Source organism: Pteropus vampyrus, unplaced genomic scaffold (assembly GCF_000151845.1).
Source record: "Pteropus vampyrus isolate Shadow unplaced genomic scaffold, Pvam_2.0 Scaffold181, whole genome shotgun sequence".
Lineage (NCBI taxonomy): Eukaryota > Metazoa > Chordata > Mammalia > Chiroptera > Pteropodidae > Pteropus > Pteropus vampyrus.
Genome location: NW_011888962.1, coordinates 855703 through 882552, shown reverse-complemented (window position 1 = coordinate 882552; position 26850 = coordinate 855703). Strand labels below are relative to the sequence as shown.

The window sequence follows — 26850 nt, the reverse complement described above, 5'->3', positions numbered from 1 at the left end:
GAAGAATAACATATCTGCTTAAATATCAACTATATCTTTGAAAATCCTTTATTGTCCCTAGTGAGTTCTGTTCAGGTGTCAATGCTTACTGTCAGAGACAAAACAATCCATTTCCCTTCTATAGAGTCAGCTTTGTTTGAACAACACCATGACATCTATTCAGAAAAGTACACAATTTTTTTTCTTTTTAAATATTGAGAGAGATCTCTCAGAAGTTTCTTTAAAGCCGGTGGCAATAAACATGTTTCAAACTCTATTTTGCTTCACTGTAGACTCTGTGTGTGGTTAGGTTATTAAATAAAAATGAGCTTGACCTTGACCTTGATATTATTTAAAAACAAAAAACACACCCCAAGATAATCATGTTAAGCGAAATAAGCCAGACAAAAAAAAGTTGAAAATCACATGATATCACTTATATGTGGGATATAAACCTAAAAGCAACACATGAGCAGGACAAACAAACAGAGACTCATGGACATGGACTATAGACTAGTGCTTTCCAGAAGGTAGGTGGTAGGGTGGAGGGGGAGGTAGACAGGGTAAAGGGAGTTAAATATGTGGTGACAGAAAGAAATCTAACTATGGGAGGCGAACACACAGTGTAAATATATATATGTCTTATCATTAAAAAAAAACACAGAAAGATGTTAATTTTGTACTCATTAAAAACACGTATCCAAAAAGAAAGACAATTATCTATTAGACCTTTCATTTCTTATTAAATAATAGAGGTCGATGTCACAGATCAGTCAAAACCAACTCCGATGTTAATAAATTTGATATAAACACATATTACCAGATGAGGATTGTATTAACCTCATGTGATATTTTCAACCATGATGACTAATTGTTCTATAATTTTTATACGGATGCCCTTTTTGAGAGAAGAGTAACCATTTATGGAAGTATTCTACATGATTGTTCCACCTTGAAAAGAAGGCCAAATCTATATGCATGTCAATATACTAATAAAAAGTAAACATGCAATCAAATTAGTCAACAATCTGAAATCACAGTCATTTTTATAGTTCCTGATGCTGATCTTTACCCAGATAAAGTGAGACTATTTTATTTCTTTGTCAAGATCCTAAAATTTATTTATATCATTCAAATAGATAGGTAAATACTCTATCACAGCATACCTGTGTGTATGTGTGTGCATATATGCATATGCATATATAATGGACTGAGAATCCAATTAGGTTTTGTAAAAAAATATTTTAGTTACAAGCCATAATACTTGTATTACACACTGTCTTTAAAACTACCTACATCCACATATATTTACACTCATGCACCATTAAAATGGCTTGTTAAATAATTTCATATACTTGACCTCATTTGATCATAACAGAAATCAAGGTCTAATGAAATAAATGCTTCTGCCATAAAACTAAGTTAGTTAATTAGTGACTGTAAAAGTAGTTAATTTATAGGACGATCCCATAGTCATGCTAACTGAACTAATTAATGACATGTGTCATGCAATGTTTGTTAAATTAGTGAATGCTCTTAAATTAAAAGGCACACAGTAAACAACCCCTTTAAAGCACAACACTGTGATAAGTTAAATATGTCACTCGGATACATAATATAGATGAGAAAATCATCTCTCAATTTTATACAGAAAACATGTTATATTAGTTTATTCTTATTATTTACATATATTTTGAGGGTCCTAGTATATAAGCACATAGCACTTATTCAATAAATTGTTTTAACAAAAAAGAAATGAAGGTATAAATATCTTAACTTTGTATAGCAAAATATTTATGTAGCTAAAATCTAGAAGAAATAACTAATATTTGTTTTTCCATTATTTTAATTAAGATTATTAATTCTTCTTTTTAAGATTATACAAAGCAAAAGCTGTTTTTAACATGTAAAAATTATGAGTTTTGTACTTTCTCACAGAGTTCTCTCAAAGAGCTATTCTCATGACCTATTGTACATATGTATATATATTATACACGTATACTGTAGTGACTCTAGTTTGGGTCACTGGCTACCTTAAAAGATAAATTAGAAGACTTTAGAATACAGGCTGAAGTTTTAATTTACTTCCAATTAACAATCAATCTTAAATAAAGATCACATATTTTAGAGTTAAACTCTAAGTAGGAAATGTGATTCAGTATTTTAAAGATGAATTTATACTTTATTTATCCTGGAATATATTATATTATTACAACTCAGAGTCTACCCTTTACTGATAGAAGTTAAAAATAAAGAAAAGAAATACAAAATCCCTTAAACAGCAAGTAAATAAACACACTAGAGTATATGATCTTCGTGACAGGTATCTTCTTAAAAACAGGACAAATGTTGAGCATGATTTTTGCGAAAACAGAGTAAAGTGCGGATTTTCATGTAATGTGCTAGTATGTTCAATGTTTATGGGCACCATAAATATTTAATTCAGAAGAATCCTATGTTCACTGGTTAAAACAAGGAAATAAAAGGCCCTGCCAATATTCACTCAAGTTTAAGGGCAACCTTGATTTCCCAGAGTTTCAACAATGAGCATTCTAGGAAAGGTGGGGTTGAAATAGTTCGACTAGATTGAATACAATGGCTTTTTACATTGATAAAACTTTCTGTACAGTTTTTTATCGGTGAAATTTTTTTTTAATAGAAATGTAATGTAGCCATAAGCCTTGGGTCTTATTGATCACGAATTACCTTGACACTCACTTGAAAAATGAAGACTTGCTGGACAGGTGTCCTGTACTATAGTTTCTGTAACCTGCTCTCCTCCCCAGCATTGTCACTTCAACCTCACCTGCTGCTCTGACTCCTCCCTGGTCTCTAGAAATGATTTTTATTTTAAGTAGGAGCAAATTTAAGAGTCCCACAGCATCACTCTGGGAGATGGCTTCATACTACCCTTGACATAGTCACCTTTTATATATCCCCCATCTCTGATTACATGATTTTTCCCATGATTTTTTCCTATGATTCCTTGTGTCTGTTTTCCTTTCCTGAGACTATAATTCATATGATCTCTGGATGTGGACTTGAGTTGCTCTGTTTCTGCTCCATGCCTGAAATGCGACCTGGTATATAGACCTTTCTGAGGTCACATAATCTAGACCAGTGATCTCCGATCTTATGGGATAGTATATTTCTATTAGTAAAAACAAAAATGTGCAATTACTTCCATTGTGTATATAGTTTTAACAAGTTATTTATATACTTGTACTAGCATATGAAAATATATATTTTGTAAAATACACTACAAACGTAAAAATAGGCAATTATAATAGTTTAAGTATAGTATGTTACTATCATTGGGCTGTATTGTTCTTTTTTTTAAAAAAGCTGGCTTCAATGATGATGTTAATTATAAGATGTAATTTTACACCTGATAAGTATACACACGATAGATGATATATAAAATTTTACATGTGATACAAAGCAAAATAGTAAAGTAAAGGATATTTAACAAATGGTCCTGGAGCATATGTTTAACTATGTGGGAATAAAATACACTTAAGTCCTTATATTAAAATAATTTCATACAGATTAAAAAATAAAGAAAATAAAGAAAATATAGCTAAATATTTATCTACTTTTAGTACAGAAATAAAAAGCTCCTATTGTTAAAGCAAAGAAAAAATTACAAAAGCAAAAAAATCAATAAACAAAAGTAAAACTAAAGCTGAAATATATAATTATAACAAATGTAAGATGAAAAAAACTCATATATCTAATATGTAAAGAACTTTTGCAATCAATAAGAAAAACTATACAATCACAATAAAAAAACAAACAGCTAATAGTCGAACAAAAAATTCACAGAAGGCAAAAGACTGATATTTTTAATATTTGGGAAAAATTAGAAATAGCCTAAATGTCCAACAATAGACAAATGTTTAAATTATAAAATATTTTTAAAGCAGAATATTATGCATGCATATAAATGGTGTTTCGAATATTATTAAATAATATGAGAAAATAGTCATGATAAAATGTTAAGTTTTAAAAAGCTGGAAGTAAAAGTATATTATCCATATGACTGCTATTAGCCTCATATATGCTTAGAAAAAGACTGAAAAAATACCTAGGAATTTTTAGAGGGTTTTTTTTGTGAAGTAGTGAGATTATGAGGTAATTTGTATTTGTATCTTTGTTTTTGTATATTTTTAAAAGACCCTAAAGTGCACAAGAATTGCTTCTATAATAAAAATTATTTTAATAAAATATGTGTGGGTTAATGTGCCTTGACTGTTAACAGTTTGCAAATTATATGGCAAAATTTAAAATTATTAATGATTTCCTATTTTAATAAAGTATAAAGGAGTCCTCAACAGAATGTAGTTAGAATCTGTAAATCATTACTGTGTTATACCTTATTTAAGAAGTTGTAAGGCAGTTTCCCATAAGACAAGTTGTCTGAGAGACAGTAAAACAGAGCTGTCAAGTGCCTAGGCTTTGGTGTTTGGCAGCTTGGACTGGCGTTCTCGCTCGACCACACAAAACACTGTAGCAGTGAGTAAGGTAAATTTACCTCTGCAAGCCTCAGCCTGACTAACCAAATGTCACTGTCTTCCCCTACACAGATATCTTATCAACTCCATTTCTAGTGCCTAAATAATGATTTAATATTCATGTCATCTCAAATATAAATGGAGAAGCGATAGTTCGGAATGGATAGAACAAAATCCAAAAATAAGCAGATGCTCAGTGACGCTCTTTCTTTCTAATACTGCTTTCCTCACTGGATGCCTTTGCTGTCATTATAACCTTATGCATGACGCAGTCCCAGTTCAGCCATGGTCTTTAGCAATTGCAGTTAGATCATGAAGAGTTGAGTCACATTCTCTAATCATCTTATACATAAAAATGTCAAAGAATCTTTTTTTTTTTTTTTGGATGAGGGGGAAAAGTAGGCAACTGTGAGGTTTTTATAATACAAAATTCTTTAACTCTGCTGGCATTTGGCAAATGAATTACTAGTTGCCTCATAGCAGCAAAATCTCTTTCTGAAAACAATGCTGTGATTAGTCAGTGTCTTCTCCTCTAAAAATTAACAATAGTCCTGCCAAGGGCAAAATATATTATGATTTGAAAGAAATAAATTTTGTTGTAAGAAATCTTCATATTTAAATAAAATAAGAAATAGTAAGACCTCTCTAGTTATAATCATTTTTATAAATTAATTCTTCGGGAATAGATTGTTAATAGGAAAGTTAACTGGATAGTAGTACTTGTTCTGGTAGCATCTTTGTTAATTCCATCATTCAATCCATTCCCAAACACAGTCTCCACAGATAGCATATTCCTCATTCCCACAGCAGGATTGAAGAAAAACGTATTTATTTCTTCATCTATGGTTTTATTCCTCTGAAAAAGACATTTTAGCTCTAAATCCTATTTTAAAAATTTCTGGTAAAACCAAATTATTTTACATTATTCTTAAAGATTTAATTTTTATAGAATCTCCTCTATGTCTTTTTTGATGTATTTTAAAGCTAATTCATATTATCTTTTTCATTTTATAGAAGAACTAAGTGAACTGAAGTCATGTAATTTTCAAAACCAGGTTTGGTTAATATATCCTAACAACAACAACAACAACAAATTTTATTATTGTGAGTTTGATCATTAAAAGATGTAAAATTATTCTTCCTCCATCTGGAAATCATGTCCCCTGAGGTACTACAGAAGGAGTCATCACTCACTGGGGAGCATTGTCATTGCAGTGTTGAATGAATAGATGCTTAATGAATAAGTGAATGTAAGAATGAATAAGTCAACAAGCAAATAAATGTGGGAACTTTTCTATCCTCTAGTAAGTCAAGCTAATTCAACCAAAGGCAGAAATCAGAATATACTGGTGTTTTTAAAATATAATCAACATAGGTTTTGTCTTAAATAAACATAAAAACACTATAACGACTGATTTTCAAGCATAGATGAAAGCAAACATAAAGCTGTTTCAGAGCTACCTGATGGAAGCTGTGTAGGAAATAACAATTCCCTCTTTTAGTCACTATCACATAAAACTTGGACAGACTATATATGAATCTATGAAGATCTCCAGACTGATCAGCCCTGCATCTTAGCACTGTGTTTTTCATGTTTAGTTGAGCCACCTTCCTCTTGTTTGCCAATCCCATGGTTCACCCAGACACTCGCTCTAGTCCTTATTTTTTTTTTTTTTGTCTTTTATGCGGATTGGTTTGTATAAACCATTTGAGAAACATTATTTTAGATTAAGAACAAAGCAATGCCTGTTTTGAAATGATACCTTGCCTCTTAAAGATAGAAGAACAGATATTAAATTTGCCCTAAGAACTAAAAATGATTTTAAACTGGAGAGATGACAAAAATATGGTATGGGTAGCATTGACTACCCCACAGTGCAGGATGACCGATACAAAGCACAGGTCAAGAAGCCTGACCAGCATTTGTCAGAGAGTACCAAGAAGATACATTTCTGCTTCTTTACATTAATGAGTCATATTTTCAATTGAAAAATTAATCAGTGCTCATAGTAAAAATCTTCCAAATTCAAAACAGTGAGTACTCCATCTCAGGTTTCCAGGCCTGTAGCCATCTCTTCTCCAAAGCCAGAAACTATGATCATTGTCTTGAGTACATATGCAGAAAATTGCTTGTTGGTGAAAACATATTTATGTATGTCAAGAAACTATGTATATTTACATAAATATACATTTATTTTTTCATTAAAAAATATATCTAGACTAAACTAATAATGATACGGTGATTTGATAGAAATTTTTTTTCTGCTGTAAAAAAGAGTGAGAACATAGCCACTTTTAACAGTCAAAAAGTTAAACACAGAGGCATGATTTGACCTAGCCAATTCACTACTAAGTATATATTCAATAGAAATGAAGACATATGCCCATGCAAAAGCTTTTACATAAATGTTCACAGTAGCATAACTCATAATAGCCAAAAAGTGAAATAAGCCAAATGTCTATCAACTGAGGAATGAATAAACTATTTATGGTTTAGTCATGCAATGGATTATCAGTTGTCCATAAAAAGGAATGAAATGCTGGTATACTCTACAACATAGATAAATCCTGAAATCATATTAAGTCAAAGAAACTAGTTATAGAAGACCATATATTTTTAATTCTACTTATATGAAATACTCAGAACAGGCATATATTGAGAGACAAAAAAGTAGATTAGTAGATGCCTAGGTGATGATAGGGTGATAGTTATAGGGTACTTGGTTACCTCTAGGGTGATAAAATGTTCTAAAAATGATTGTGATGATGGTTGCACAACTGTGTGAATATACTAAAAATCAATAAATCATACACTTACAACAGGTTAATGGTATGGGATATGAATTACATATCATTAAATTCTCCAAAAATGAGTAGGAAGCCTCTTCATGTACCTGATACATTGCCAAGTGAAAAATGCAAGCTGTAGAACAGTAAAAGTATAGAGCATGCTTCTTGTGTAAAAAGGGGGCAATGATTAGAATTTGTTCATTGTTTGCATTTATATATATATAAAAAAAAAAAAACTCTAAGGGATACACAAAGAAAACTAATGAAAGTAGATACCGGTGATTATGAGTATCATCTTTTCAAATTATAACAATAATAGTAAACATCATCTGGAGATAGCTCTACACCAGCACATAAGAGATCTTCCTCACAGCTATACAATATTCCATTATCATTGTATGCAAATTGTTCAATCAACCCCATACTCATCAATATCTAGACTGTTTCTAGTCTAATTACAAAAACTGCTACAAAACATTTTTGTACACATATTTTTTCAACTATACACAGCATATAGGTAGAGAAAATTTTTAAAAATGGAGTTGCTGCATTAAAGATAGACAATAGAAGAAATCCTTAAAATAATACAACCAAAGAATACCCCTTAAATTTGTTGACAGCTGTAGCAGCTGTTAAACTTCAATAGAGTTTATTGAGCAAAATGCATATTTCTGAAAAAGATTAAATGAAAATTTAGGATTTTCCTATTCTCTGACATGAGAACATTAAAGAAGCAGCATAATAAGCCCCTTTTAAAAGAAATTCAGATAAAAACCAAATGGTTTGTTTTGCGTAAGCTTTGGAACTTGAGAAAGAGAAGCCTCCTTTTAACAGGCAAGAATTTATTTGAATTCATTATGTGGTTTCCCAAACGCTGTGCACATTTAAAATGACCTTTCAGCCTGAAAGTAGGAGTCTCAGAGCAAAAGGGTGAAGAAAATCTGTTTCAATCAAGATAAACATCAACGGCCAAGACCCGATTAGACTATTTGAATTCCAAGAAGGCAAAACCATCATCAAAATAAATGCAAAGGATCAGGGGAAGCAGTAAACTTGGCAAAATTTAACTGTGTGAAGTTTTGATGGCACGAAACTGAGTGTTCATAGAACACAGGGTTATGTTGGGATTCATTCCTCCCTTTTCTTCCTTCCACTTGCACATTTGGGAATTTTTTTTTGAGTGGTTCTATTTAGCTGTATGATCATCTCTACTTAAATGAACATATCTGGGCAGGTAAGCTCTGTTACTCATTATAGTCAAGGAACAGTAGATATTAACTAACAAAATACTATAGTTGACATAATTTTATTTACATATATATAATTTTATGAATGTAAGTCTGTCAAATAATTAGAATGCAATGTAATATATTTCACATGAAAACTTTACTTATTTTGGTTGCTATTATTACTTTTGCCATTTTTTTTTTTGTTTGTTTGTTTTATGATCCACAAAGTATTTGAGAAAATAGAGAATGAGCATAGGATGATGGTCACAGAGATGACTGGTGATGGGTTTTGGTTAACACAGGCCAAAAGCCTATTTGCTGTTCGAAGCTGACAGAACCCATTCAAGAACTACGACCTATCAGAACTTCTGTCTTTTGGACTATTTATCTTGTCACAGTGGGCAAGATGCCTAGGTGATGATAGGGTGATAGTTATAGGGTACTTGGTATAAACATTTTTTTTACACATATGTATCTACTAACCAATTACATTTTGAACTCAGATCTTAACCAAATTTAGCCCCTGGAGGTATTAGAACACTGAAATCTATGTACTCATAGCAAGAGAGAATTCAATATGGGTTGCTTTGTGGCCAGCTTGCTACCTAAAGTCAAGGTAAATTTATCATGAAGAAACACAAATGCTAGTGTTATCTTTTAAGAGTGACCACAGGGCTAAATAGTTCTTAGTGAGTTCTGGAAATTCTTTCTTTCTTTCCTTTCCTTTCTTTTCCTTTCCTTCCTTCCTTTCCTTCCTTTCCTCCCTTTCTTTTCCTTTCCTTCCTTCCTTTCCTCCCTTTCTTTTCCTTTCCTTCCTTCCTTTCCTCCCTTTCCTCCCTTTCCTCCCTTTCCTCCCTTTCCTCCCTTCCCTCCCTTCCCTCCCTTCTTCCTTTCCTTTCCCTTTCCTTTCCCTTTCCTTTCCTTCCTTTCCTTCCTTTCCTTACTTTCCTTCCTTTCCTTCCTTTCCTTCCTTCCTTCCTTCCTTCATTCCTTCCTTCCTTTTTTTAAGCTGGGAGAGGCAATGAAAAGCAGAGATATTTAGCCTTAAAAAAAAAAAAGTGCCCTTCAAGTCTAGCAAGTCAAATCTGAGTAGGCCCTTAAACTTTGCATAAAGAGGACAGGTTTGCAGCAGCATAGCATCCTGAGGTCACTTTTACTCCAGAATGCTTTCCTTCTATACCTAGGTGAAGTTCACTTTCACTGATCTTGGCCCCCACCAGGTTCTCAGGAACACATTCTAGCACCAGAAGCGAGGGGCAGATATACCCTGAATACAACCCACCCAAAGACCAACACTGAGGATGGACAGTGGGAAACCCATTATTTCGTGACTTCAAAGCTTTTCACTGGAAATCTGAAAGTGAGGGCCATATAAATGCAACGTCTTTAGAAAGCATTCTTTCTTTTTTTTTTTTTAATAATTGAAAAAGATGGTGTTTCTGCTCTTCATACCTGCTGGATATTAGAGTCCTTTGTATAATCATCCTCTATCAAATTTTTGCTCAACTCATTACGTTAACTCTCAGCTTCCCTGACAATCCCAACTAAAATACATCGCCAGGACACACACACACACACACACACACACACACACACACACACACACACACACACACACCTCAGTCCTCAATCCTCTTTACTGCACTTATCATACTGGGAATCATTTTATTAGTTTAATTATTTTTGCTCAGTAAGCTCCACTCAGTGCCTAGTACATAAAAAGACTAAGTATATATTTGTCCATATAGAAATATGTAGAAATTACCCTATACAAAACTATAGAAATGTGTCTTAAACAAAAAGTCTTGAACAATTTTCTATAAAAAGTACATATGTCTCTATCTGCTTATGGCATCATTGTAGGCTCCTTTAAAATAGACATAGTCATGATATATTTAAAAACTGAATCTAATGTAACATTTCTAAATATTATAATATTTAGAAAATAATATATATTTTTAAGAAGGCTATGTCAAAGAAGGTTCCAGTCTAGCTTTAGCTAGAAGTGAAGTTGATTTCTTCATTATTCATGTAAGTTTATTTCATGTAATAACACATTTAGATTAAGCCAAGATTACATAGTAATTTTTAAATTACACAATAATTAGGTTTTTCCTTGAGCTGTCATGATATTATCTCAGTAAAATTTCCATTATTCTTTCACATGTGAAACATCTTATGTGACAATCACATACATGTCATATCATATACCATTATAAATGGCTAAAATTCTTAAATCCTCAAACAGTATCAAAGAGTAACTTGTGTCAAAACTAACATAAAAACATACATAAGAATATGTTAATAGGAATTTTTCCTCTGATAATAATAAACTGGCTAATTCTTACTTGATTTGTTATATGCCAGGCATCGTGGCAAGCAAGCACTTTTCATATATTCTTTCATATAATCTTCACAGGAATCCCATGGGTAGTTTTTCCCCTTGCCCAAGATCACCAAATTTGTAGGTGGAAGAGCCTAGTTTTGAACTCAACTTGACTTCAGGACCCACCTCATCTCTCCTGTACATATTGTTGGCAATTCCAAACTGCTCCTGAATTTCAATAGCTTAGCTCTGCGATGTGCCCCCACTTAGGGCCTAAAGAAATAGAAGTACTTTGATAGCAGTCAAGCAGATAAGGCCTGACATCAAAATGATATGAAAATTTACAACTAGTCATTAACTTTTCCATGGAACAAAAAGGAATGTCTACAGAATACGACCATTTGTCCTGCTCCTGTTACAAAAAGCTTAAATATGCTACATCAGACTTTCTAAGTATTTTTTGTTTCTTTCTATAAAATGGTTAAAGGGTTTCTTAAGTAACTAAGAAAAAAGAAAATACTTCTCTTAAAGATTACAGATTAAATATATTTATATGCAATATAACCTTCTACCTACTCATCTACCAGTCAGTAAAAGGAATTCAGAGTTATTCAGAGTCCCTCCATAAATCTTACTTAAATCATCAGAATTATTCTGAGGAACCAGCTCTTACTTTCTGTTACTCCTCTTAGTTACAACTCCTGTATTATAAGGAATATCTTCTCTCCACTGATATGCATGAATATATTCAGGATGCTATCTTAAGTCAGAAACAGCTAGGATTGAGGCCAAACTTTATGGATATTTTCATGGATTTAATTTTGTCTTCCACTAAACTTTATCGGAATTCACAAATTTCCACATGTAATATGCAAGGCACTACTTTTTCTTTTATCTAACTACCTTAATCTACCCTATCATAGCCAGAACAGATTGTCACCCATTTAAAAGATTGTCTCCCGGGAGTCCTTTTTTCTTTTTTTTTCTCCTCAGACAGGTTCAAATTCTAAATTTAGGCACTAGTGAATATGAAAAGTCAAAGAAGACTTAAAGCAACTTTTTATTCAGAAATATTTCACAAGATACTAAAGTATCTATTTGGTATTCAATTAAGTCTTGCCTTGAAGGCTAAAGCTTTTTTATGTGATTTGAAATTTATAGGGTAGGCTACACCTATGCAATATTTAAGAAGCAACTGAGTGAACATAAAATGCCTAGAGCAATTGGTACAAAGAAAATTTGGTACTTAAAGTATTCTGGGAAGCCTGGATTTTCATGTACAAATCTATATTCTGTATTCTTTCTCCATCTCTTATGTATATATTCACTAACACACAAATAGAATGAATTGTGGAAGTAAATGTGTTTGATGCTTTGAAACAATTACGCAATTTATGGAAATAAATTATCTAAAACTTTTATTTATGTATATTCAGGCAATTTTTGACTATTAAGAAATGAGACATGTGTGGACTTTAAAAGAATGAACCTCTGTGCTTATGCATGAAATTACCAACAGTTTACAAAATCAAATCAACAGAACAGAAACAGAAATGGGGAAAAAAACTTCAAAAGCTAGTTACTTAAGAAGGAATGACCAAAGATATAAAGCTGTTAGAAGAGGGAGATTCAAGAGAGAAACTAATTTAAAATTTATTTTAAATCTTATAAAGAAAGTTTATAAAGTTTTTGAACAAAATCTTATAGTTGTTCTGACTGCTGGCTAAAGTTTATAAAAGTTGCTTATGAAGTTGCCTACAACATGTACTTTAGAGGCAGGGTATATTAAATGGGGTGGGTTCTGAAGTCAGACTGCGTTCAAAACTAGTATTAGTATATCAAAATGGAGCTGTTATAATTGCAAAGAAATAAAAAAAATAAAATGCCAGTAGTCTAGATGTGTGACTGAGAATCATGTAATAACATGGTTCATTGTGCAAGTCTGACGATTTGATTTTGTTGGCAAATAGGTTTTCCATTGTTTTGTGATGACTTTATGACATCCGTAATCCTTAAGGGCGACTCCTGTACACTAAACTACAGTGGCACATGAATTTTCTTCTGTTTCTCTACATGAAATCTGGTCTTTAAGAGTTCTTTCAAAAACTTTTATTACATCTCTATTTAGTGAAATAGCATTAATTAGATTAATGCACACACTAGCTTATGCCATATACAAAAATTTAACTCAATATGATTTAAAAATTTGAATAGAACATCTGAAACCATAAAACTCCTAAAAGAAAATAAAGGCAGTAAGCTCCTTGACAACAGTTTTGACAATGATTTTTTTAATTAGACACCAAAAACAAAAGAAACAAAACTACATTAAACTAAAAAAGCTTCTGCACAGCAGAGAAAACCAACAAAATTAAAAAGAAATCTGTTAAATGGGAATAAAATATTTGTAAATCCTATATCTGACAAGAAGTTAATATCCAAAAATACATAAAGAACTCATGCAACTTAATAACAACACCAACAAAAAAAATCCAATTAAAAAATGAGCAGAAGATCTGAATAGACATTTTTCCAAAGACTGATGGCCAACATGTACAATAAAAGATGCTCAACATCATTAATCATCAGGGAAATTCAAATCAAAACTACAATGAGATATTACTTCATATATGTTAGAATAGGTATCATCAAATGAAGAACTACCAAGTGAGAATGTGAAGAAAAGGAAACCCTTGTGCACTGATTACATCATTATTTACAATAGCCAAGATGTAAAATCAACCTAAGTGTTCATCAATGGATAAATGGATAAAGAAATGGTGATACAGAAAATAGAATATTGTTCATCTATAAAAAATAAAATCTTGTCATTTGCAAGAGCATAAATAAATCTCGAGGACATTATGCTAAGTCAGAGACAGAGAAAAACAAATATTTGATCTTACATGTGGAATCTAAACAAACAAAAACCAAAAACCAAAATCAAAACCGAAATCAAGCTCATAGATACAAAAAACAGACGGGTAGTTGCCAGAGGCAGGACGTACGGAAATGGGAGAAATGCGTGAAAGGGATCATAAGGTAAAATAAATAGACAAATAAAAAACTCCTCCAAATCCATAAAATCTCATTACTTAAATAGTAATAACACTTTAGATATATCTATAAAGACAGACTTTTTAGTAATAACTTAAATTATGTTAAATGTTAATTTTGAGTTGTTTTTGTTTAAAATTCATTTCTTCCCAACTATTTTTCTGGTGTTATGTGTATGTGTGTGTGTGTGTGTGTGTGTGTGTGTGTGTGTGTGTGTGTGTGTGTGTGTGTGTGTGTGTATTTCCTAATTCATTTAGTTTACGTTTGAAAAATTAAAGGCTAAATCTATCTAAATAAAAAAATCTATTGTTATTGTTTTATTTAAATAAAATAAATTTAAATCTTTAACTTGGTTGACATAGACTTATTAAGAGGTGATTTAATAAATAATTTATTTGGAATGAAAATATCACTCTAGCCCAGAGGAAATATTTTGGTCTAAAATGATCAAATACTCCAGATTTATTTCATATTACCCCACCTTAGATTTAAGTAGTGCGGTTTTTAAATTTTAATTTTTAAATTTCTGTTCACCACTGGATTTCTAAAAGCAACTGAAATACTTTTTAACTATAAATGTACTCTTATCACGAAAGTAAAAAAACATATCCCAGGGTTATAGTAATAGGCAAAACTAGAAATCCTCTGTCCCACAGGAATATTTTAAAAAGTCACTAGACTGAAAATTTTATAAAGGTGAGGGCTAACAGCAGGCAGGGTGCCTGGGGCAGAAATGGTTTAATAAACTGTTAAATGAAGCAATGAAAAATATTCACCTTTGCTTTTGCAACAAATAGAAGAGCTACAGAAAAAAAAAATGAAAAACAAACGAAACAAAACAAAAACCCTTGCTTAAGGACTGCTACATAATTTGATGAAATGTTCAAGTGGTTAGAAAATGTTTTTGTACAGCACTAAGAACAAATCATTTCCTATATTATGAAGAATTGGACCTTAATTTCTTAGCATTCCAAATATTTAAGTCTAAAAGTGTGGTCAAGCTGAAAACTAACTCAATAATGAGAAAAGTTCATAATATGAGCAGGAATGTAGATCCTGACTTTGGAGATCAGAGGTCAACTGTATTTGTTAGGGCTCTTGGACAAGCTTGACTCTGATTCAGCATCCAAGTTGTGGAATTTATGACAGCTCCTGATGAAGCTGGAGTGAGCCTGAAGTGGTGGTCCTAGTACTTATCTCCATCAGGTCTCTCAATAGCCCATAATAATCACCTCATTGATAGACTCAGCCATGTTAGCTGGGTGGTTAATATGAGCAACGCACATTAGCATTTCTGTATGAACCATTTATTACTAGTTGATGGTACACAGATGAGTCACTCAGGTGAGGAGAAAATGTTGAGGAAAATGGGGAAGTGTAGATTCTAGAATGGGAGACATGAAGGGATCAAGTGAAGTGCTGAGAACAGAATTACCAACAAGTAATTACCAATGGAATTACCAAAAGGGGTGGTAAACTAAGGGTGAAAGCCACAGGAACCTGGCAAAAACCCTTCCAGATCCTTTACAACATCTTGCCATGGAGAGTAAATTCTATCTCCACAAGTCACTAATACAACCCCTAGCAAAGAACCATCTATTAGAAGAAAATTAAAAATATAAACAGAGTGTAACACTTTCTTTGTAATGTAAATAACTCACTGTTCTTTCTTCGCATCAGAGAGATGTTAGATGCAGAGGTGGCACAGGCACTATGCTCCGCATAGGAATACAAAGATAAACAAACCCAATGTAATACTTTTGTTATTTACACGAGAAAAGCCTTAGAATTATGGAGAAATTTCATGTGTATTTTTAGAAAAGGATGTAATTGCATGCCTATGTATGCAAAATAATTTTCCTAATTATAACAACACCTTTATAAAGGCATGTTTGCTAATAGCAGGTTTACTTTTTCACGTATGTTTTTTGTTACCATAGAAACACTGATTTATATACAATAAGACCCAATTTTAACAACAGGACTCAGATAAACAATTGGGACTACTTTTTCCAAACAAGAGACTCACAGAATCTTTAGTGGTTCGACTTTTTTTTGCCTCCAAAGTGCTTAACTTCACCCTCAATCACACCTTTTAAGCCAATGTACAGTTGTTAATTTAATAAAGCAATGGTTTTAACATATTTTTATTTTTATTGGTAGCTACTTATAATAAAATAAGTAAATACCAGAAACTATGGAACGGTAATTGTCTGCTTTCAACTAAATGACTGCATTCTCTATATTTTTAAGCCAGTTAATCCTGAAGCAATACCCCAGGCCATAGGAACAGATCTTTTAACCAGATCTCATTTTTTGCCTAGCATGGCAGGGTAAACTAAACAGGAGTCTAACCCAGTCTGTGGCATGGTAGGGAGGATGAGACTCAGCTATGGAGATAACTATCTATGAATTACACAACCAAGAATGTACTTTGGGATTAGAGGACCAGGGGATCTGGACAGGTAGGGAAGATCTGGCAGTGAGATTACAGTAAGACAACCACCAGGCAGACCCAAGTTGGAAGGTTACATAGAGATAATACACCTAGAGATAATGCCCAAGCCTCTGGCCTTTTCTTTCAGATTAAACCCCTGTCTAGGACTGTTTCCCTAAAGAATTCTAATCAGTTTTTAAGTAAATCAGAGGCATTTTAGCTTCCAATTTAGCACTTCTTATTCTGCCACCCTCTCTATACAGTTTACTTGTTTGATGGACCTGAATAAGAAGTATGTTTTCTTTGAATCAGAATGTTAATGGGATTTATCCAGTATACCTAGCTTTGTATAAATGTTCTGAGACACACTTAAGAAGACTGCCTTAGAAAGTGAAGGCCTTAAAGACTGAATTAGTTTTCATAGTTATAATTCTTGATTATTTAAAAAGTTACAGTAATACATGAACTTGAAAAATGTATAATACAAGCTAACATTTCCTGAGCACTCACAAGGAGTCAGCCACTGTGCTAAAGACTTTAGGTTTATTAACTCATTTGACATATGAACATAAATATCATAAGTAAAGGCAACATTTTATCATTTTAAAAAGTATGTGAATACATGATATTATCTTATTTGCCATGAAACTTTGGGTAAGTCAGCTTACTTCAGCAGGCCTCTCTCTCCTTATCTGTATAACGAGGAATAATAATAATAATCAGGCTTCACAATGAGGACCTAAAGGGGAAAATTCTTGTCAAATGGATAGCCTGGTGTCTGCCACATAGTAAACACTGCTTAAGACTGTATTGGGAGAACAGAGAGGAGTGAAATTAGAATTTTAGCTACATAATTAGCTGTGACTTCCGAAAGTTTAATGATTAGAGTTCAGTTGTCTAGGGGAGAATTTTGGTCAGAACAATGTGTTGAATTTCCATCAGGAGACTTCTGTAGACTCATCCTCCACACCTCTTTGCATAATCCTTCAACACAATTTTCAAAAATGACAGATTTATCATGGTATTAGTTGACTTCACAGACATAAGTTTAAGGATTACATTAATGTCCCATACAAATTATAATAGAATTGCTTTCATGGATTTGCCAGATAGATTAAGCATTGCTCTCTATTTGACTTTAAACTTCATTTCTGAGTTTTTAAAAAATATTTCTCCAATACAACCTTCTGTCACATAAGCATTAACGCTGTTTCTAACAATTTTTCTTGACCCTCCTTGACTAGAAATGTTAAAGACCAGCAAAACTTTTTCCACTTCCAAAATGGAATCATGGGTGGGGAGAACTAGATTATAGGTTATTCTCTGGTCCCTTTCGTTTCAAATGTCAAAGAGAAAGAAGACAGTGCAATTTATAGTCTGACGAGGGAGGATGTCAATGAACAAAACATGTCAGGAACCAGCTAGATCCCTAAAAAACAAAGCTTTGTCTAAGTCCACTTTCTACTTCTTGACACAACTTTATGGTTCAAGGTCAAAAGTCTGTATGAGGATCTTGAGGAAGAAGGCACACAAAAACAAAAGGTAAACATGTTCTTGAGATGCACAAGGTTAAAAGGAGAAACTTGAACAATCTAGAATAGGAAGGAAAGGTGTAAATAGCAATGTGCTAACTACTTTTTGGAATATCACAAGGAAAAATTATGTGTGGCCCAAGGAGTTTACACAGTGGAGAAAAGCAAATAAAACAAGAATAGCAGAAATAACAAACATGAGATTTAGACCACTTTTTTCTTAAGCGCCGTGATTTGCAAGCTGTGTCACTTCAATTTTATCTCATACAGTTGTTTTGAGGGCAAAATAAACTAAATCATATAAAGCACCAAGTCTAATGTCTGAAAAACAGTAGATGCTCAAAAAATTGTGGCTATCATCATTTTAATGGTTACTACTTCAACTATCACTATAGAGTTAGGAGTTGCTGTCCTAGCTAGCTCGTGATACCATTGCCAATCAGTTACCTGCTATTTCATGAAAAAGTTATAGTGTCAGAGGAAACATTACAGCAATGGCTACAATGCCATTGCTTAAAAGCTGACACATTTTACAAAAATTTATCCTAACTAAAACAGTATTAGTCATATAAATTTCTTGACACAAAGAAAAAAGTACAATGGGAACAGTCTTCTGTGTGAAGCCTGAAAACAATTACATATTGAAACTACATTTTATGTAACATTTCTTTTAACAAGTCACACTGATGTCATCTGCTTTACAATTCAAAATCAGTATTTTGTACTATGAAAGAAAAAAAATGAATTCACTTACTAGCAGCTTTCAAATGTCATAAAGGAAGATCTACTTAGCTACTGATTCACTATCCCTATACTCACTGATAACTAGGAAGAGATGGCTTTAAATTTAAGCAAGAGAGATTAGTATTAGATATAAACAAAACACCTCGACTATGTGGGTTGTAAAACATCAGGACCATTTCCGGTAAGGAAGCTTTGGAAGTTACAATCCCGGTGTGCATGTATTCTATATCGAATTTCTAGTTTTCTAATTTTGTGTTCTCCTTCTTGTTTAGTAGAGAAATGGAAGGACTTGCAATTGACTCCCTTAATACTCTGGCAAAAATTCTTAGGGCTGAGATGAGTCATGGTGAAATACCTTCTACATTCAAACTCATTAATGGCAGCTTTTGCCCAGAAGGTGGAAATGTGATTAAACATGGCAGGGCACTTGATGGTGGATGCCTGATTCAAAATGGGCTGAAGTTCTTCATATTGGCCTCTCCTTTAATCTTCCCTCTTACTTCTCTAGCCACACTTTGCAGCATTTCCCCACAATTTCCCCGCTATTTTTTCTAACTTTTATTCTGAAGAGCAGTTTAGCTTAGGTTCCCCAATTCACATCCTCACCTACCACCTGGGATGCTCCTAGGAGAGCCAACCCCTTCGGAAGCTGAGGGTGGATAGTAAAAATATGTAACTTATATTTCCCCTGTTATGCTGAGAAACTGTATCCACAGGTTCTGGTTTTCTACCTCTTCTCTATTCTTTTGAAGTACTGCCTAGTTGAGGCCAATAGACCACACAGCAAGGCACTTTAAGAGCTGACATATCACAGGCACAGTTTCCCATGAGTCATCTTTACATGGTTACCCTTAATAGAATCTCACCCAGGCTCTATGATATACTAGTCTATCCTGTGGGCCCTGAACCCTTGAGAAATTTGGTGCTTTTGGCAAGAGAATACCTTATTTCTACTATCCATTTTCTAATATATCTTCATCCTATTTCATTTCTTGATAAATTGGGTAATCTCTGGAAGTGAAGGGCTCTTCGGGAAATCTATGCAGGTTTTTATTTATGACTGTTCTTCCTTTGTGACTCTATTCCTCACCAACCTAGTTAAGAGCCTCGAGGTCCCATTTATTACCTTTATCCAGGCTTTAATAATTCTATATATTTATTATTAATTATTACTCAGAACACCCACACAGATATTTCAGGCATCTTTCCATAATGAAATCTCCTTGAAAACCTCATTAACATTCTTCTTCTTCAGTTTCACCTTAGAATCTACTTTTCTCAGCTTGCTAGTGATACTTGGGTGGATCCATGGCTAACCTTTTTATACCCACGATTACATTCGCGTCCTCATTCTTTCTGATTTAATAAAATTCACTATATGATTGGAATGACTGATAGAGGGACTAACAAGTAAGTAACTCCTTTACCTCTGCTGAAAGGCAAGTTTTATCGATGGGGCCTCAGCCATGGTGTGCCTCAGATCAATGGGAAAGTTACGGGTAGGCCTAAGTGTTGTAGCATACATAATGATCACCCATTTTATTAATGTGGAGCCTATGCAGTGCAATGTCACAGAGGAGAGTACTGCATGGGGCAATATTGCCTATGAACTTTATTCACCAGTGATGTAATAGAAAAAAAAGATTGAGAAACCTTTTTGAAACACCCAAACTAAAGAAACCACCTTCCTTCTGAAGAATTCAATATCAATTCAGTGTTTCTTTACCAACCGCCATGCTGAATTCATGACATGTCAGCTGTTCATATATTTAATGAGCAAAGATTTTTCATCCAAAACAAGTGTAAAATAAATTTGTTAAAAATTGAGATGGTAAATAAAAGTAATGTTTCTTAACTATTATTACTCTTTTGTGACTTCTCAGAAATGAGAATTTTCCCATCACTTCAAAGTCTTTCAAACCAGAAACATTTGGACTATTGTTATTTGAACTTCCCAGGAAGTTTAATTACCAGCAAGTTTATCCTAGTCCACACCAGGATACAGAAAACACAAATAACTGTCCAGTGGTCTCTAGTGGGCAGCATTACAGAATGTGAAACTATGAAGGATTTTAGTAGTTAATAATCTACTTGTGGTTTTCAAGCTACCTTTAGAGGTATTCCAAGGAAAGGGAAAGGGATTGGCTTTGGGGTAGGGTAAAGGTATAAACTCAGTGGAGGTTTTATTGTTACGTGTATGTCTATATATTTTTACTTATATAATGAAATATATAAGAAACGTATGTATGTTTTAAATTTTTTTCTCTATATATCAAATATACATATAGTTTTGAGTATTTCATATATATTCATTTACATTAGCATTTCAACTGTAAAAACGATCTCATTTAAAAAACATTTGTCGCTGATCTAGGTCACTGTCTTGATTTTACAGGTGAGTAAATCTGGCTGTAGAGGGGACATAAAGCAGGTTGGAAGTAGAGCAGACAAAGGACTTTTTCAGTGAATCTCAAATTTACAACTTTAAAGAGTATAACTATCTGTGATGCACTCTGCTTTCCTAGTTATGTTTTAAATAATTCTCAAAGTATCTTAATCACTTCTCCTAAACATTGTATACCTCTAGGTCTATTATATAATAGCTGTGATACCAAAAAGTAACAGGATCAAAAAAGTAACAGGTAACAGGATCAAAAATGTTTATCACAGGGTAAAAACTTTGAACAAATCTTAAAAGCAGTCACTTACCTAAGATAGTCACAATGTATATTGGACAGGCAGGAAGCATGCAAATTCCATTAGTTTTCCCCTTTATAAAAGCTTCTAAGGTAAAAAGAATAGGACAAGATATTTCAAAGCTGATTTAAAACAGCATGAAACCTTCCACAAAGCCTTACAGAGTTTGTAGAGAACAAAGTTAAACTTGTTAATATAATTTGAAAGATGACCTATTCAAAACTGGGAAGCATTGACCTTTTGCTCTATATTTCTCTATAATAGGAACAGATGACCTTATTTGCTACCAGAAGAAAATGCACTGGCCTAGAGGCTGTAACTACAAGAGTCTTTCAAACAGACATTTTCAACATCCAACATCAGCCCTAAACTTCATAAACTATCATATAGATAAAAAAGACAACTTCCAATTTATTTCTTCAATCGCCCAATATCTAACCAAATATTTTAGTGCATTCAGATATATTAATGAGATGAACAATTTTATGGTGATTAAAAAATGATGATTTTATAGACAATAGAGGGAAGTAACATGCTGAAGTAAAAAGAGCATCGTCTTTGATGCAGACAGACATGAGTTCTAAGCCCAACCTTCTGTGGCAGTGAAATGGCCTTGCCCAAGTTATTTCATCTCTTAGGCTCATTTTCTCATCTTTAAATGTCAATTAACAATTACCTCAATGTTGTTTTAAGAACTAAATAAGATATCGTATGTAAAATTCTCCTCAGAGTTCTCATTCATAAAAGGAACTCGATAACATGAAAGCTACAAGTATCATTATTTGAAAAGTAGACAAAGGCTGTTATGTAAAATGAAGAAACAGAGAACAGAAATAGTATTTCCAACTGTTTAAGATATGTAAATTAAGTGAGAAATGACAACAATTGAAGATGGATGGAATAGTGGGGGTCATGAGTAATTTTCCCTCCAAATATCAATTAAAACTAGACCTTTTATTCAAAACTAGTAGTTTTACTATAATCAATGATTTTCACCATGATCATGAGGGCAAAATAAGAATTCGCAGCCAGCCTGATTTTTACAACCTTAGGAGGAGACAGTTAATAGAAAAAAGCAAGGATTTCTGATCTGAGGAGCAACATTATTGAGAAAATTTTCTTTGCTCAATATTAAAACACCATGTTTCGGACACTGAGCAAATTGTTGTTTACAAGATATATATATATATATCTACACATATAAAGATGAGCTTGCTAATGCACATGGTAGTTATAGTTTTAATATATTTAAATTTCATGTATAATGCTTGATGAAAAAAAATGCATGCAAAAGAGAAGCACGGTGACAAGAAGAAGGTCTCTCCTACTGCCATTCTTGCTGCTTTTACTCTAAAAGGTAACCAACCACTTGGTTGGAAAAGAACCTTACAGACTTTTTTCTATGTCTATAAACCTAAGTACAATTTTTATATATTTAATAATGTTTCAACATTTGCTTTATAAAATGCCCACAGTCATATTTTAGACAGGTGACATCTCTTTCCCCTCCCCAGATTACATAATGAAAAATCTTAAATGTAACAAGTATATGCCAAATAATGAACATCTGATAGCAGGAAAGAATACAATACAGTTTTCTTGACCAAAGTTCTCTTTACATTTATATTTGGAAGACTGAATTATATAAGTCTTAATGAGATTAATGAGAAGTATTTCTGGGATATGTATATAAATGGTAAAATGCTAAAATAGTATAGTATTATTATAATATATAACTACTGATTAAATCTGAACTTAAGACATGTAAAATTCAAATATTTTTGGAAATGTAACTTTTTCATTGTTTTCTCATATAGAATATAAAGATAAGAGTATTGTTCTTGATATAACTGAACTAGAAAGGCAAACAATGCTCCAAATCAAAAGGTTTGCTAATTTTATTAACTTTACAAGCATAAGAAAATATATATAGTAAATTTTTCTCAATTTCATACATGCAGATTTTTTAAGGAATGCTAAAGGATAAATATCATAATCCCATTCCCCTAGGTCCTGGCACATAGTAGGTACTTAATGTGAATTAAATAAATAAAAGCAACTTAATATATATCCTTATTATATAATATCCTACATTTGTGACACCTATATTACAAGAAAACAGATTAACTTCAAGATTTTTATTTCTTTTTTTTGAAATTCAAAAATTTTTAACTATAAGGCTTGTCTTTTAAGTAAATGAATTAAGAGGAAGGGTATATAATATCATTAGTAGTTTGTCAAAAATTTCTCTTCAAAATGTGAATATCGCATAGAGATTTAATCAGGTCTGTAAACAACAAATTCGTGTTGATTGCTTTTTCTAGTACTGGTTGGAAAGAAGCAGATAGGAAAAAATAAAGGAAAAGTAATCAGAAACATTTGATTCTTTCAGAAGTCAGTTAGCAAACTTTCAAAGGTAGCAGTTGACTTGGAGGCATGCGAGAGAAAAGTAGAAAGTTTTGGAGAAAGTGGGCCAATGAAACAGAAAATGGATTTACTTAAAGCCAAAAGACTGGTTCCCAAGAACAAAGTATTCTGAAGTCCAGAATAAATAAAATTGTTAGAAAGGAGAATAAGTGGTAATCAGCAGTTCTCTCTCATGGAAAGGCAACAGAGGATGAGGTAGATTTTGACACTGACAAGGAATGGAAGTTGGAAGAATGGGGAGTTAGAACAGAAAAGGTGGTAAGTGGAAGACATTGTCCAATAGAGGTCTCTAGGGTCTGTCTGTGCAGAGAGAGAAAGGCACTGGGAGAGAAAGGGCTGCTTTTATTTTTTTAATTGAGTAAACTAATAAATACACATATATACCTAATCTATATATCTAATATATAATCTTTATAGATTTTACTTTATATAAATATAAATAAATGTGTGTATAGTATTTGAATGATAAAAAGGATAATAAAATGGTAAAAATGTAATTACAGCAATTACAACTTCAGACCAAATGATACAGAGGCAGTAGTATTATACCCAATCTGTTATAATATTAGTAAGTCAGATGTAAGATTAATAACAGAAGTTTCCACAGTACATAATTAAATGTAGGAATTATTAACATAAAGAGAGACATTTATTTGTTACATAAGAACATTCTGACCCCTAGCATTTTGAAAAATATTTAAAATTAAGTGGTATAATATATGCATTCACAAATCGATATTTAAAAAAATACTTTGAATTGTGGTCATATTCATTTATAAAAACAGCTTGCGCAATTTAGAATAATAGAGTAGTTGTGGATAAAAATAGACTCTCACAATCTCAGAAGTAAAGGATGTCAATGTTACTATTCTCCTGAAATAAACTAATTATTCCTGAATTTGGAAATGTCTCCTGGTGGTTCAGGCAAAAAGGAAAGTAGATTGGTTAAATACTATTTAATCAAGAGCAAATTCTGTTTTCACATAGGCAGGATAGAAATCACAAATGAATAAAATTCGCTTATTTTATAAATTTTCACTACCCATTTGTGTTAGAGATTTATATTAGTAGTAATAAAAGGATTCTTAGTATTTCTTAGTATTTATTGTTTGGCATAAAAGAGCCATACAAATTTATTTGTAAATGCAAACTTTAAAAAAAAAAAATAAGCTGAAGAAGGAAATTATTGCACGTCCTCTTTTAGAAGAAATCACAAGTGACATTAAGAGATAAAATCTATAGTTTACTAAAACTCACTCCTAAAGGGACAGTTCTTGATTCTAGTCCACTGTAAGACACTAGTATAACAGGAAATGATAACCTAACCACATAAATGTGTGCTAAATTCCTTATGAAAATAATTGGAGTATACGTGTGTTTGCTTGCTCATATAATACATAATAAATTCTATCTGTATGTTTCCGTTAATCTTCAACCACCTGCCCTCAATCATTGCTTTTATTTCCCCCATCTAAAGTATGATTATTTCCACTTCAAAGAGGTGATCTTATTTATTTACAACCACTATGATAAAATAAGATTAATCTCTGAAATAGTCATAAAAGTATTCTAGAAATTACTATTTTAGATACAAAAGTTACTTTATTGGAAAAATATTCTTTAAGGGTCATTTGTTTATGAGCACATTAAATCAATATGAAGAAATAGTACAACAAAATATTAGAATAAATTTAAATCAATGTATTTTCCATTAACATGAAAATATTACCAAAAATTACCAATGAACATAGTTAACAGGGAATATTATTAACAAAATAAAACATAGAAAATGACTGAATGATAAACAACTTGATTTATATTTAGCCACAAGTTAAATTTAAGTGGGTCCTATGATTAAAATATATAACATTAATAATTTTTCTAACACTACTGTGCTAAAGCCAAGGTATTTCTTCTAAAGAAGATGGTAAAGACTGTCAACTACCAGCCTGCTTACAAGAAAGATGTGATCATAAGCAACCAAATCAGACAATGAAAATGACAAGTTTTCATTTTCTAAATCTTCAACATATTTGCAAGTTTCTTTCCTCCTCTAAAAATTATCACATGATGAATCGCGATAGTCCACATAGAGTTAAAAAATGTGAGCCTGTTTTTAGAGCAAATCGGACAAAAAATAGAGAATAAAGTATCACCAATCTTGTGCTCTTTCCAAACAAACCCTTAACATCATACCTAACTCTCAAATCTCGTCAGCGATTACTAAATACTCAAGTATTACGTTAATCTTAAATGGAAAGACCAGGAGAAGCATGAGAGAAAAGCACATTACCAAACTGCCTCTGTAGTCCTCAGGGAACTTGTAGACCGGGATCTTGGCTTCATAATAATACTCATTTTGGAAAAAAAAAAAAAGGAAGAAAAAGAGAGAAAAGTCTTCTGATTAATACATTTCGGCTGTCTTTCCACAAAAAATGGTTTTAAATATATTCCTATTCCGAGAGAGGCTGCTTGAAGAAATCCAAAGTTCCCAGAGTCAACTCCTGCCCCTCATCCAGAACACAGGGGTGCTTCTAAGACGCAGGAGTTCTTTCCTCTTTCATACTGAATTTACTCCAGCACTAGGCAGTTCGGAAGTGACAGTTTTTTTTTTTTTTTTTTCTGTTTGCATTGCCAAGGGAGGAACTGAATTTTAAATCTATTCTTCATCTGGTCACAAGGGAAACCAACACAGTAAAAGAGTCACTTGATCTTGCCTTTTTTGCAAATCCATAATAACAGGTTGAAAGGTTTCCAACACTCTAAAAGTACTCAGGTAGAGTGAAAGGAAAAGAAAATGACCGCGAAGTACCGTAACACCGGAGAGCTGTCAGGGAAGTTCCATTTCAGGGAGACCACAGGAAAACACTCTTCTCTGGGGAGCCAAGAAGTCAGCGAGCGAACAAAGCTCTCCACACTTCACTGGGTCCACTGTTTTACCTGTGAATGTAATTTCCGTTGCGTCCCCTGCTTTGAATCTGACTCCAAGCCTTTGTGAATGAGAACTATCATTCAATCTCGCCAGGCAGAAACTATTCCTCAAGGGCTGTATGACGTCTGTAGGAAGGCAGTTCAAAACACCACAGGGAAGTGAGAGACAGGAAAAAAAAAAAAAAAA

The 26850-nt window shown here is 32.7% G+C and overlaps 1 protein-coding gene across 3 annotated transcripts in view; it reads right to left on the bottom strand.

Annotated features, from left to right (window-relative positions):
* LOC105299350 (cAMP-specific 3',5'-cyclic phosphodiesterase 4D) overlaps window positions 1-26850 on the bottom strand; it is a 774866-nt gene that overhangs the window by 226544 nt on the left and 521472 nt on the right. Inside the window, exon 1 of one of the 3 annotated variants that reach the window (XM_011371034.2) lies at window positions 26026-26823. The exons of the other annotated variants lie outside the window; for them this stretch is intronic. Within the exon in view, the coding sequence (XP_011369336.1) occupies window positions 26026-26090 (65 nt within the window). The 5' untranslated portion in view covers window positions 26091-26823. Of the gene's footprint in view, window positions 1-26025; window positions 26824-26850 lie in introns of those variants that run through there. 3 annotated transcript variants of the gene reach the window in all.